Source organism: Scylla paramamosain, chromosome 13 (assembly GCF_035594125.1).
Source record: "Scylla paramamosain isolate STU-SP2022 chromosome 13, ASM3559412v1, whole genome shotgun sequence".
Classification (NCBI taxonomy): domain Eukaryota; kingdom Metazoa; phylum Arthropoda; class Malacostraca; order Decapoda; family Portunidae; genus Scylla; species Scylla paramamosain.
Genome location: NC_087163.1, coordinates 9,132,209 through 9,147,500, shown reverse-complemented (window position 1 = coordinate 9,147,500; position 15,292 = coordinate 9,132,209). Strand labels below are relative to the sequence as shown.

At 38.5% G+C, this 15,292-nt stretch overlaps 2 protein-coding genes across 2 annotated transcripts in view; both read right to left on the bottom strand.

The window, feature by feature from the left end:
• Window positions 1-4,906, bottom strand: part of LOC135106414 (sucrase-isomaltase, intestinal-like) — a 21,829-nt gene extending 16,923 nt beyond the window's left edge. Inside the window, exons 1-2 of the mRNA XM_064015412.1 lie at window positions 4,748-4,906; window positions 2,025-2,167 (exon numbers count right to left, since the gene is read on the bottom strand). Of these exons, the coding sequence (XP_063871482.1) occupies window positions 2,025-2,167; window positions 4,748-4,853 (249 nt within the window). The 5' untranslated portion in view covers window positions 4,854-4,906. The remainder of the gene's footprint in view (window positions 1-2,024; window positions 2,168-4,747) is intronic.
• A 3,919-nt stretch (window positions 4,907-8,825) lies between these two features.
• LOC135106657 (arrestin homolog) lies at window positions 8,826-11,662 on the bottom strand. Its single transcript, XM_064015952.1, has 5 exons — window positions 11,655-11,662; window positions 11,342-11,462; window positions 10,302-10,398; window positions 9,757-10,112; window positions 8,826-9,637 (listed from the first exon to the last, which is right to left on the bottom strand). The coding sequence occupies exons 1-5, from the start codon at window positions 11,660-11,662 to the stop codon at window positions 8,888-8,890; spliced, it is 1,332 nt and encodes a 443-aa protein (XP_063872022.1). The 3' UTR covers window positions 8,826-8,887.
• Between the last annotated feature and the right edge of the window lie 3,630 nt (window positions 11,663-15,292).

Genomic DNA, 15,292 nt, shown 5'->3' with positions numbered 1-15,292 from the left:
TATATATATATATATATATATATATATATATATATATATATATATATATATATATATATATATATATATATATATATATATATATATATATATATATATATATATATATATATATATCTTTGAAATGTGAACTTTCCTTGGCGCGGAAGAAAAACATCATCCCTACTGACGCCAGCAATATGTAATAAACAGAAAACCAGTGTCCCCGCCGTTTGTTATACCAGTCATATAAAAAAATCCCTCTCACAAGATGCTATAGATTAAGTGGAAGCCTGTAGGAAATGATAACTCTATGTAGCTATGCAGAAATTCTGAGAATATTCTGAGAATATTCTATGAATTCTGAGAGTTTGAGATATAAATTTGTTAATAGTGTTAGGGTCTGGCAGAATGTGAGAGCTAAGATGTTAAGAACAGTCTGAGAGCAGCGAAAGGCTATAAACTTTTAGGGATATCGCAAAAAAATCATTAGTATTCAGGCGGAGGGGACTAACTTGTAATGTGAGGCATACTATATAAGGCCTACTCCAGGCCGCGGACAACAGACGCTAAACAGACTGCTTGTTGACAGAGAGAAGAACATGTAAATTCCCTGGCCAACTATCAGTTAGTTTTGAGAGAAATAACATCAGGAATTAAACTTAAAATCCAGGATAGATAGGAAATATTTTCTTTAGATTATGTATCAGTCTTTACACCAGTGATACACAGCATTTTAAAGTGTAAACCCACACTGAACTTGGATTTCCAGTACCGAAATTTAATGTAATCCTAACTAGAACTAACTGCTGGCCACACTCGAATGAATGTTTGTAAATTATTCATTTAAAAAAAGTTTCATGAACTGATTAGGGGCATAGTCACTTTTCCTGGTATAGTGGTCCCACAACTACAAGGCAACAGAGTAATCTACTAGACAAACCATTGTGTATTCAGAGAAAAGAATAGTATGAAATCTTATATATATATATATATATATATATATATATATATATATATATATATATATATATATATATATATATATATATATATATATATATATATATATATATATATATATATATATATATATATATATATATATATATATATACTCAACAAAGAAACCCGCCTCCTGTGACACTACTTCTACTACTACTACTACTACTACTACTGCAACCGTTACAACTGCTCAGCCTATATGATTTTACTGCAGAACAAAGGCTCTCCAATGAGTGTACCAGCACCTGTCTAATTGACCTTATCTTTTTTTTTTTTTTTCTAGGAAGAGCACCGGCCAAAAGCAACAAAAATTGCAACGAAAAAAAAAAAAAAAAGCCCCCCTGAATTGCCGGTCCCCAAAAATCAGTGGGATACGCATATCGCCTTCTCAAGGTTAGTGTTCCAGTGAAGAGATCTACTAGTGTTACAATGTGCTAGGGGGTTGAGCTAGCACATGTGGTAGTGCCCAAATCCAGTGATAACAGCAATTACGTAAATTATTTCCCAGTATAATAACAAACTGGCAAGTAAAGTAAGTAGTAAACTTAAATGGCCCAGAGGCCAGCCGCTGACTAGCTGAGGGGGCGCGCGTGACGCGACCTATGGAGAGATAAAAAACAAAAGGGGAACGAGAGGCGCTGTACATACAAATTATATATATATATATATATATATATATATATATATATATATATATATATATATATATATATATATATATATATATATATATATATATATATATATATATATATATATATATATATATATATATATATATATATATATATATACTAGTAATAATAATGTTAATAATGGCATAAAAAATATGAACTTATAATATAAGCATGAACATCCTATCATAACAATGTTTCCGTATATAATGGAAACAAGCCTGCGAAAAGGGACCTGCCATTTGTTTTTGTGATGATAGGAATACCAGAAACGTGCGTATAGTTACTCTTTGCGAATGACAGCAGCAATGGCTTCCTGCGGGTTGTTACTGGAAAAAAAAATGTCTCATTGTGTTGTAATTATACCTTGAATCCTCTGCCGGTGTCCTCTGGCTCGCTGTCTACCACGTAGCCCCCCGCCACGTTGTCCACCATGTGACACCGGCCGTCTGTCCACTCGCACGCCGTGTACTTGCCGCACTCCTCCTCCGAGGCCACCGACTGACCCTCTACAGGACAAGATCATGTATGTGCATTACGCTATGTCACTCCTAACACTCTGCACCTGCCACTCCATCGTCCTGTACAACCCCAGGCAGCTATTCCCCAACCTGCAGTTTGGGAACATCTTGACTGCAACTGAATTTTATTTGCGAACTTTCATGAATTCTACTAACCGCTTCACTGGCTTTCCTTTCCTAATCCCAATTCGTCTGTCTTCAAGCACACTGCAAACCGGTTATGGGCAGTAGCTCCTAAACACCTGCTGATTACATCCCCGTGTACCATGTTCTACAACTGTCGTATTGTGATGGTCTCAAATTACGTGATGTTACTTTTCTAACTCGCAAGGGAAAGAACGAAAAGTCAGAACCAAAGAATTAAACATCACCGATGTTTCCTGTATTATGATGTGATGCACATAACTGGAATGGAAGCATTATTACGAGTGGGCATTATGCCATAAACCGAGACCACAATGAACTTCCTGTGTTCAGTGTTAAGTCTGCTATGAGTGATACTATCAACAAAGGTGCGCCATTATTCAGGAAATTTTCACCCATTCATTGTGATGCCAGTGAGGCTTGACACATTCCATTAGACACATAGTTAGATGTACTCTCAATCTATATATATATATATATATATATATATATATATATATATATATATATATATATATATATATATATATATATATATATATATATATATATATAGTTCCATAAAGTCTCAACGCTTTGATCTTTGCCCGAACACAATTATATATATTTAATGTTAGTTGCGTTGCATACGAAGTCGCTATGACGGATGAAGGGTGTTAGACCAGTGGTTCCAAATCTTTTTTCCGTCTTTGTCCCATTCAACCAGTTCATCTGCTTAGATTTTTCCATTCATAGAGTGATCACAAAATTATGAAATTTCGACCAAATTATCGTACATAGTCACTGCTAAATCTATCGTAGCATAAATTTTTATTTGTATTTGTACTTGAAGAAAAGTCAGCTGCCACATTACATGATTTGTTTTTTCTGTCGGCCTAACTGAGTTAGACAATGACGAAGACTCGCCGTAGTTAGTTTACACACTTCAGTGGGGAAAACCTGCCAGTGTCATGGTCGCCGCCAACGTCATCGTCACCGGCACCTGTCATTATTCCCACTAGCACTGGCTCTTCTTTGTCAGAGTTTTCTTGAATAACTCGTGGCAGTGATCCCATAGCATAAGATAATTATAATCTTTCAATAGCTCAATTAAACTGTGCCGAGCTTGCACACTCCAGCAAAACTTAGTGAGGTGCTCCATCACGACACATGGTTTATCTCTCCAGCTGCAGATGTCAAATAAACGCTATAAATAATTTCACACACCACATTCACACGGTCGCAAATGTACTTTGGATTTTTATTTTTTTTGGTTTTGTAGTTGAGATTTTGTCTCATGAAATACAATAGTTTATATTCAATTTATATTTAAAGCTTGTAGCATTTGACTCCAAATATTCCCAACACGTCCGATAACACAACCATTTTCCATTTTTCTTGATATCCCAAATTCTGTTGCTCGTTGTTCATTTTGCCCTATAGCCAACAAAAACGAAAATATGTTGGGAGAAATTTGCCCTGTGTGACGCCGCCTTAAGTTCCTCTTTATCGCAGTAAATTTATCTATGCTCGGCTGTCTTCGTATTAACGATGTGATGTGTTTCACCACGTTTTTTTCAGTAATTGTTTTCAGGTTGAAGTTCATATCACATTGGGATTTCACTTGCTAGAATTTGTCTCCATGACTGTCTTGGTTAGCGCGCGCGCGCACACACACACACACACACACACACACACACACACACACACACACACACACACACACACACACAGCGTGCAGGGTCATCCTTGACCCTGCATACACCACCTACGAAGAAGCCCTGACCACCCTGAGTCTGTCCAGAATATCCACCAGGCACCGAGAGGCTCTGGAGAAGTTTGGAAGGGGACTACTGCATTATCCACGTCTCAGAAACATGCTGCCGCCTGACGCGCCTCGCCCTGTCCGTGCCACCAGACACCACAACAAGATAACGCCCCTGAAGGCGCCGCGCACGGACCGGTACAGACTCAGTGCAATTCCCACCATGGTGCGAGCCATTAATCAATAGTATTTCCCTCCTAGATTATACTTACCTTTAGGATTAATGTTAAGTTTTTCCCCACCCCCTATGTACATTTTCAGTTTGTTAACTGCCTAAATAATAAACCGTTTATTATTATTATTATTATTATTATTATTATTACACACACACACACACACACACACACACACACACACACACACACACACACACACACACACACACGCACACACACACGCACACACACACACACACACACACACACACACACACACACACACACACACACACACACACACACACACACACACACACACACACACACACACACACACACACACACACACACACACACACACACACACACACACACACACACACACACACACACACACACACACACACACACACACACACATTCTCTCTCTATCTCTCTCTCTCTCTCTATCTCTCTCTCTACCTGGGAAAGGGCATTCTATAGCCTGTAGTTTGGTCTGCTGGCCACCAACGAGTGTGCCAGCCGCCAGCATCAGTAGCAGCGCCAGAGCTGTCTGGCCTCCGTGCATCGTGGCGTTGCTCAGCCTCTCAGTGTGGTGGGCAGGGCAAGCTGTTGCGCCTTATATACGCATAAACTAGCAGTTGGACGTTAGATTAAGTCTGGGCAGCGAAACACCTGGATGCAGGTTTTCTTATGTAAGAATGATAAGATTCATCCAGCTGTCTTACTCAACATGATTCTCAGTGACGTTTATAGTCAATAATATCACCGGAGTTAGTGTCAGCCTCACGTGTCGACATTTTCTACGTGTCGTTAAGTATGGAAGTAGTGGCAACATAAGTTTAATTATATAACCTTAAATGTAATTTTATAGAAATTTAATTTTAACTTCGAATTCTGAAAGATATGGTAATATTCAGCCCGCGACATGAGTATGAGTAGTCGGTTCCTCTGTAACCATTGCAAATATTTTTCTAGCAATCTGACAGTCCGTCACACTCTTCATACTTGCGTTTTAACGTTCTGATTCCAGTCAAGGATCAAGGACAATTATCTGCGCAGGAAAGCAATGACTGGGGAATATGGTTTCCACTTCCTACTATAACAATTCCTGCGCTAGTAAAATATCTGTTGCTGGCTGAATCGTCTCTACTTTCCAAAGGAGATAGAGTATGCCCTCTACATAAACCTAACTGCTTTTCTTCTGTGGTAGGTGATGCAGGCTTACCTTTGGAATCCAATTAAGCCGACAAAACCAAAGATTTATTCCAGATAAAAATCATGAATAAGGTTCGAACCCTAACACTTAATAATTAATGCATATAAACTTAGGCAGCTATTATTAGGTTGGTATGAAGTACAATGCCTTGCTGGATCATGGTGGTGGTGGTGGTGTGCTGAGTGTTTGTGTTGTGTTGAGCTTTGGTGATATTGGTAGTGGTGATGTGCTGAGTCTTGGCGATGATGATGGTGATGGTGGTGGTGGTGGTGTTTTGGTGGTGATGGTGGTAGTGCTGGGGATTGGCGGCGATGATGGGGGATGGTGGTGGTGGTTGTAGTGATGTGCTGGGTATATAATGGTGATGGTGGTGATGATAGTGGTGTGCTGGTGTATCAGTCTCAACAATTATTATAATTATTTATATGTATATTCATCATTTCATATATCCATCCCAGATGCATGTGTTCATATTTATCCCACGTGTGCCCATGGCCAGCCAGTCTATTCTTTTTTTTAACCTTTCTCCTCCTTTTCTACCTCTCAAGGGAATTTCACACTCACTCCAGTCTTTAGGGAAATACCTGCGTTCGCTTCTGAGTCTTTCCTTCCAAGTCATTGGCTAAAATAACGAGCTCTCCCATTGGCCCTTTCACCTCATTTCCTGGCATTTCATTGGTCATTTCTTCACCCCAAAATCTAAATCATGATCCACTTAGCTCAGATAAATATAGCCCGCATGGTAGCTAGCTTTCAGTACCCGTCCGAGAGTCAGTCTCGGTCGCTCAGTCAGTTCCCGTCCGAGTCACAATCAGTCTTGAGAGACACTGCTCAGTCATCTTCACGTGCAGAAATCCATATAACTTCAGAGAGAGAGAACAATCACGTTATAATAATCTGTCTCGTCTCATATCAAGTGTGTACCTTCTCTCTATTATTAAATCAAGAAGAACTCTCATCATCGTGTCTTTTACTCGCACACATCAACTACATCAGCTTATTACCCACGACCTCCTCGCTACTAAAATACCAAGCTCACTACCTGTTCCTCCACGCTACCAACACACCGAGCTCCTCATCTGGTCCAGCAGTGGCAAGTATCTCATCAAAACCAGGAACAGTAAGTAGTGGAGAGGTAACATTCTATCAAAACCAGTGGTAACAGAAAAAAAAAAAAAAAACATTCGATACAGTGGTAGCAGCGGTAGTCAATCAGTTCGATACACTCAGTGTTGGTGGTGATGAGGGTGGTGGTGGTGGTGGTGATGATGATGTGTTGGGTGTTGGTGGTGATGATGGTGATGGTGGTGGTGGTGGTGATGATGATGTGTTGGGTGTTGGTGGTGATGATGGTGATGGTGGTGGTGGTGGTGGTGGTGATAGTGGTGGTGGTGGTGATGGTGATGGTGGTAGTAGTGGTGGTGGTGGTGTGTTGGGTGTTGGTGGTGATGATGGTGATGGTGGTAGTAGTGGTGGTGGTGGTGTGTTGGATGTTGGTGGTGATGATGGTGATGGTGGTGGTGGTGTGTTGGGTGTTGGTGGTGATGATGGTGATGGTGGTGGTGGTGGTGATGTGCTGGGTGTTGATGTTGATGGTGGTGGTGATGGTGGTGATGGTGGTGGTAGTGGTAATGGTGGTGGTGGTGATGGTGGTAGTGGTGATGGTGGTGGTGAGGTGCCGGGTGTTAGTGGTGACGGTGATGGTGGTGGTGGTGGTGGTGGTGGTGGTTGTCATAGAGGGTGGTGACTACCTTGTCTGCAGGAAGGTGCTCGTTCCCATTTGAGGAGCATCGTCATCGTGGCATGATATCGTTTTGTCTTAATATTTACTCTGAGGTAGCGTGATCAGTTACTTCAGAAACATGCACGGGGTCTTGGGATGGAAGGCAAAACAGAAAGATACTATCAAATCCTTATCAAAACTAGTTAGCTGAAAAAAAAAAACTCTCATCAAACTGATCAAGTTGCAATCGCAATGCATTTATGAACTTCATGAGTAAGCAATAAGTCATCAAAATCCATATAATTCATGTAAAACTACCATAACCATAAACTTAGATTTTGAAATATACCTATCAGGTACGTACCACAATACAATTACAGGATGGTCTACCGGCAGAATCAATCAATAGAATCAATAGAAATCAATAAAAATCAATAGTAATTAATAGAAATGATCGTGTTCCGTAATTTACAACCTAGAAATAATCAAATGCACATGTAAGTAAAAAAATAATAATAACAAAAATATGTAGCATATTATGGTCGTTTAGATCTATCAGTATTTACACGAGTTTTCTGAGCTACTGATATCTGATATAAAGGATGGCCATAATCACAGAATAAAGGTTTTATTTACGATGATATTAAGCTTCTTCTTGCTCACATTGTTTTCTTTCGCCATCTCTAAAACTTGCCATTGTAGGACTCGTGAACATAATAGCTTACTGACTGATGTTTTGTCTTGGTGGTTGATTTCTGTAAATCCCCTCATGTTTGAAACCGTGAGAAAGATTTATTTCCTTCCTAGCAGAATCATTATTAAATCTTAAGACCAGATTATTTCTGTCTGGATAAGGTGTTTTAGAAGAAAATAAAACTTAGATTTGCAATAAGTTATCAAACAGGGAGTGAGCATATCAGTCAGTGTTACCATGTGCGCGTGCTCTCAAGTGGTAAAATTACTATGAGAGTTGATGACCCGCTACCCTCTTCCTTCTTACCTCACGTGATCTTTCCTCTGACCCAGCTTCTTCCAACCAATTTTTGTATACGTTGTAGTGGATATTGTATTACAGTTTTCCTTCTGTTTATTTATGTATTTATTTATTTATTTATTAATTTATTTATCTATTTATTTACTCATTTCTTGATTTACTGGTATTATGAATCCTGGAAAACTTTCCCGATGCTCCCACTACCATATTGTGATATGCTGATGAAGATGAGTGTGTTGATATATGAAAATTAAATCCACGCAGAAACACATGTATATATTTATTCAAAAGTGAAAAAAAAAAAATATATATGTAGACTCTGTTTTAAGCGCTTTCTAGTCAACATATTCGTACTCCAGGAAAAGTTGTGCTCATTTCAATTCATCTTATTTACACAATATGCTGTATACACACACACACACACACACACACACACACACACACACACACACACACACACACACACACACACACACACACACACACACACACACACACACACACATATATATATATATATATATATATATATATATATATATATATATATATATATATATATATATATATATATATATATATATATATATATATATATATATACTGTCAAGAAAAATTAATGCGGAGAGGAGGGAAGGTCTCCCTCATGATTTGACGATCGCGTTCTTACTCTATGAGGTGGTTTACGCTGCTGCGAGAATTAACAAAGTCTTGTAAGGTAAAATTACTACAGGAACGAGTTTTTCTTAAACTCGGCTCTTGGATGGCAGGGCCAGGGTGCATCAGTTTGAAGGGGAGGTCAGCGGTCAGCTCACCACCAATGGCACCACAAATTAACTTCACAGTGAAAGAGTAAGACACAATGATGCCCAAGGCGTCATTTACGTTCTTGCCAGTCGCCACCACGGTGGAAGACGCCAAGTTGGCTTCCTGATCCTTGACTTGGCCGTCGAGGGCGATGCCAAAGCGCTTCTGGTTTGTAGAAGCGAGAGGGGTGAGGGAGAAGGTCTTGGTAAAGTTAGCGCCAGGGATGATGGGACATCCTTCACGAGATTCGAGAGAGGACACCACACGACTGAAGTGGTTACTGGTCATGGTGACTTCCACATGCTGGACCACCTGAGCCTTAACGGTTTTGACCGTCTTCTTTGACGCGTTGTTGATGTTAAGAGTTGCCGTCACTGGCTGTTCGTGGAAGTACACTTCCTGACCCAGAGAAATTTGTAATGTGAGTCTGCCTGGTGCGATTGTGAATCCCTTGCTGACGATGGTCTCTGGTTGACGGAAATTACATCCTCTCCACCCGGCCAAGATTTTGCGGACAGCGAAGGTGACGGAATTGCGTTTGCGGTACTTATCTTCTCTACGACCAGCGAGACAGAGCACTAGTTCATAACTCACGCCCAGAGGTTGCGTCTGTTGGTAATACCAGAGAGGTAAACATCAGAAATAGTTTACAGGAAATGGTAAAACAATATTTCCTATTTACATCGTATTGCACAACATGAAAAAAAAAAGGATTACAATGAACTCACGTCCATGTCGTTCCCGCTATCGATGGTGACAGAGCAAGGAGCGTTCTGAGGCAGTGCCACGCTGAAGGAATACGCGTTGTTCCCCAGAGACTTGATGATTCGTTCCTGAACATCACTGATTTCGTCTTTTCCATCGTTTGGGGCGATCTGAGTGTTGACAAACTCGAACTTCTTGCTGAAATGAAGTCCCATTACCTCATCCTCCTCCCGTCCGTAGCGGTAGGTGACCACCACGCGGGCGTACACCCTTCTGCCCCGGAGGTAGTCATGGTCGACCACCACCACACCATCCACAGGGGAGGTGTGGCTGACGTAGTCGACGAAGTCTCGCTTAGTGAGGTAGGCAGTGATTTTACCTGAATGGACAATTCCACAGTCAAATTGTGAAGAAAATAATTAACATTTTCTTTTTATTGTTTTATTATACATATATTTACCTCTCTCTCTCTCTCTCTCTCTCTCTCTCTCTCTCTCTCTCTCTCTCTCTCTCTCTCTCTCTCTCTCTCTCTCTCTCTCTCTCTCTCTCTCTCTCTCTCTCTCCTTACCATTCAGAGATGTCTTCTTGAAAACTGTAATAGCCGCCACCCTGGAATGATCTGCGAGGAGCGTCAGGGAGCAGTGCGTCAGACGTGTGTCACGGGTCTGAGTGGAGGCGGTTCAGCTGAAGCCCCTGTTATATAGGGGACCGCTGATCCTATTTGGCTGCAAGGTGTCATCACCTGTCAAGGTGTTCATTCTAAACATTCCAATCCCATTAACCGGTGCTGAAGTGAAAGCCTTTTCTGTACATAACCTTCAGTGGATAATACACGAAGCACACAATTCAGACTTAAAATTTTAATGAATCAATGTGTTTTATAGAATTTCATTTTGTTATGTATTTTATCAAATATTGTATGCATGAGTGAACAACCAAAGCTGCGTGTGTGTGTGTGTGTGTGTTTTGGTCATGTAACAGTTTTGATGCGGCTCAGCTTTTTGATGGGATCTTGAAATGGTGCCGCAAGGAAAAAAAAAGTAAATTCGATGTGAACAAATCACTAAATAAAAAATAAAAAAAAGATAAAAAAATAAAAAATAAATAAATAAATATATTTATTACAATTATATATTTTGATAGCACATGGAATGTGACACACACACACACACACACACACACACACACACACACACACACACACAGATAGATAGATAGATAGATAGATTTATTGACTACACAATCATATTACAGCAAACAAAACTAAAACAAAAACTAAAATACAAAAAAATATCCACAGCAGTAGTCCATTAATAATTGTAGTCCACAATATTCTAAAACATTAAATAAATATTCTTGCAATGCAGCAAAAGAACTCCCAAAATACAAAATAAAAAAATAAAAAAATTTTCTCTACCCAAAAATAGACATTACCAGATATCATACAAATTATTCGCATTCATTCAAATTTCCTTATTTATATACTTTAAGTACATCGAAAATTACATTACACATCTCGCTAGTTGTACATTTTGTAAATACATCTTCCATTGTTTCGTATCTATAGTTATTCCTTAGATGTTGGGTGAGAGTACAGCTCTCCAGTACGTGTCTCTCCGTCTGTATCTCACCACAACTGCACAGCCGCTCCTCCAGCGGTAAGCGGCCCCGTCCTCGCCTATTCCATCGCCCTGTTTCTATAGCTAGAGTGTGGCCAGATAATCGAAACCTTGTAAAATCCAGTCTATGAAACTCATTTAAGATTTGCCTCTTAGTGTAAATCTCGTGTGTGGATAATGTGGGATTTATGTCTTTATACACTATACATCTTGATGTACCTGAATCTCTGATGCAACACTTCGCTTTCTCCAATAACACAGACATGTCAGGTACTTCCCCTCTTATCATTTCTTTCACGCACTTGCCCATATTCGTGTTCTCGTTTATTACTTTTCTCATTGCAAAAGATAGTGGATCATCATTCATACTGGACCTCTCATCCCACATTTTCTTTAAAAACTTATGTTGTCTATATTTCACAAGGTCAGGAAGCGATGGATAACCCGACTCGACATAACACACCACGTTAGGAGTAGTTTTTCTCACCCCTAACAGTTGTTTCAGTGCCCAGTTATAAAGCTTAACTACAGGTTTAACGTCAGCATCAATCCAGGACTCACAGCCATACACTAGTGACGACAGGAGGGCAGCGTCAAACACACGTCGCTTTACTATAAAGGGGATATCATTATTCTTCACACACACACACACACACACACACACACACACACACACACACACACACACACACACACATACACGTCTTCATTTCCTGCCGTAAGGTAAAGGTCACTCCTCGTCCCTACATCCACTAGACTCACCGCACAGACAGCAGGAGCTGCTTCCGTTAGGAAGTTGTAAGATAAGCAGATTTCGAGATCTTGTTAAACGCTGGAATGAGATCAAAATGTACAGTCTTATGTCTTATAGATTGTATCTACAGATACGTCATTACTACAATGAACAAATAAGGGGAAAGTTTTTACATTCTTACCAATCTGGTCATCATATAATGTACTAAACTCTCATTTCTTTTTCCTTTGATTCTCTCTCTCTCTCTCTCTCTCTCTCTCTCTCTCTCTCTCTCTCTCTCTCTCTCTCTCTCTCTCTCTCTCTCTCTCTCGCCTTCATTTTTTTTTTTACGTTGTAGACGATTTTCATGAATCTATTTTCGTGATCCGTCGTTCGTGATTTGTCCGTAATGATGAATTTAATGAGGCTCTGAATCACAGGAGAAGTTACTGCCACAACCTCTCCTTTCAGCGAGCTCCTCAATGATATTGTTGTTATTGTTACTGTTATTTTTGTTGTTACTACTACTACTACTACTACTACTACTACTACTACTACTACTACTACTACTGCTGCTGCTGCTGCTGCTACTACTACTACTACTACTACTACTACTACTACTACTACTACTACTACTACTACTACTACTACTACTACTACTACTACTACTACTTATTACTACTACTACTACTACAACTACTACTACTACTACTACTGCTACCACTACTACTACTACTACTACTACTACTACTACTACTACTATTATTTTTAATAACAATAATAATAATAATAATAATAATAATAATAATAATAATAATAGTAATAATAATAATAATAATAATAATAATAATAATAATAATAATAATTTATTGTTATTATTATTATTATTATCATTATTATTATTATTATTATTAGTAGTAGTAGTAGTAGTAGTAGTAGTAGTGTTATTATTATTATCATTATTATTATTATTATTATTATTATTATTATTATTAGTAGTAGTAGTAGTAGTAGTGTTATTATTATTATCATTATTATTATTATTATTATTAGTAGTAGTAGTAGTAGTAGTATTATAATAATAATAATAATAATAATAATAATAATAATAATAATAATAATAATAATAATAATAATAATAATAATTATTATTATTATTATTATTATTATTATTATTATTATTATTATTATTATTATTATTATTACTACTATTATTATTATTATTATTATTATTATTATTATTATTATTATTATTATTATTATTATTATTATTATTATTTTTATTGTTATTATTATTAATACTATTGCTGTTATTTTTTGTTCATGTTGTTGGTATTGCAGTTGCTGTTGTTGTTGTTGTTGTTGTTTGATGGTGATGGTGGTGTTTTTGTTGTTGTGAGTTTTAAGAAATATTCTTGCGTATATCTTTTTCGGTATTTATAACACCACAGTGAGAGAAATGTTTAGATACTGGTAATTTTATATCTAGGTTTTCTTGTGTTTCTAGCAGTGCAGAATGGAAGAAACGTTTCCGAATGATGATACCCCTACAAAGAATTGGAAAACAAAACTTTTTTATACTGGTAACACGGGAAGGGTAAGGAATAGAGTATGTGGGTGCTGGTAACACTGCATCCTAAAGGAGAAGCGGTTTCATTATCGGTATTACTGTAAGGTGATGAAGTGTTGTACTTAACGTTGGATCTCAAAGGTGAGAAGTTGTGTAGTATTTATAACAACATAGCAAAGGGAACGGGATGCCTCTGGTGCTGGTGGCACTTTGTAAGAAGAAAAACCTTTCAAGTATCGGTAACACTGTATAGCAATAGTTATCAAATTTTGTTGTTTGGAGAAGCATCTTAAACTTAGTGCACCAATCTTGTAGTCAGTGTAGTGAAGGCCTACTAAAAGTCACAAATTTAATAAGTCTTACCTATCCAGGAAAATTAGGCGCCGCACTGGAGTGATAGTGGCAGTGCACAAGTACTCCGCCAGTTTTTCTCACCCCCCAGCTGCTAACTCTGTACAAGGGCCTTATCCGTCCATGTATGGAGTATGCTTCACATGTCTGGGGGGGTTCCACTCATACTGCTCTTCTAGACAGGGTGGAATCAAAAGCTTTTCGTCTCATCAACTCCTCTCTTCTAACTGACTGTCTTCAGCCTCTCTCTCACCGCCGCAATGTTGCATATCTAGCTGTCTTCTACCGCTATTTTCATGCCAACTGCTCTTCTGATCTTGCTAACTGCATGCCTCCCCTCCTTCCGCGGCCTCGCTGCACAAGACTTTCTTCTCTCTCTCACCCCTATTCTGTCCACCTCTCTAACGCAAGAGTTAACCAGTATTCTCAATCATTCATCCCTTTCTCTGGTAAACTTGGAACTCCCTGCCTGCTTCTGTATTTCCACCTTCCTATGACTTGAATTCCTTCGAGAGGGAGGTTTCAAGACACTTATCCACCAATTTTTGACCACTGCTTTGACTCTTTTATGGGACTGGCATTTCAGTGGGCATTTTTTTTATTAGATTTTTGTTGCCCTTGGCCAGTATCCTTCCTACATAAAAAAAAAAAAAACACACTTTGCAGATTACTGCTATAGCAGATTACTGCTGGAACGTGTTTTTAGTGTAATGTAGAGATGTTTAGATTTTTAAGGTGATGATAATTGTAAATTATGAAGGTTGAATGATGATTATTTGGGTTTTGATAGTATTGCACAGGGAGAAAGAGAATATGTGAAACAATTTGGCCAGTGTCCTTCCTACATAAAAAAATAAATAAATAAATAAATAAGAATAAAGGAGAATGTTGTGAGCGTTGGTAACCCTGCGAGAATTAATGTTCTGGGCGTTGGTAACCTTGCGGGACTCAAGAGAATAATGTTGTGGGTGTTGGTAATGCAGTAAATATTAGAAGAGAACGTTATGGGTGGTGGTAACACTGCAGAGTAAAAAAAAAAAAATTCTTGGTATTGTTGAGTGTAGAAAGTATAAGAGAATATTCTGGGTATAGGAAATACTGCCGAGGGTAAAAGCAAATGTTGTTGGTATTGATAACATTTCAGAGACTTCAGGAGGCTGTTGTAGTGTTGGTAACAACAGAATAAAAAAAAAGAAAAAAGGTCTTGGTATGATAACACAACAGCACGAAAGAATGAATGCTTAGTATTTTTCAGTGACTATCATGATGGCTATATAGAACATAGA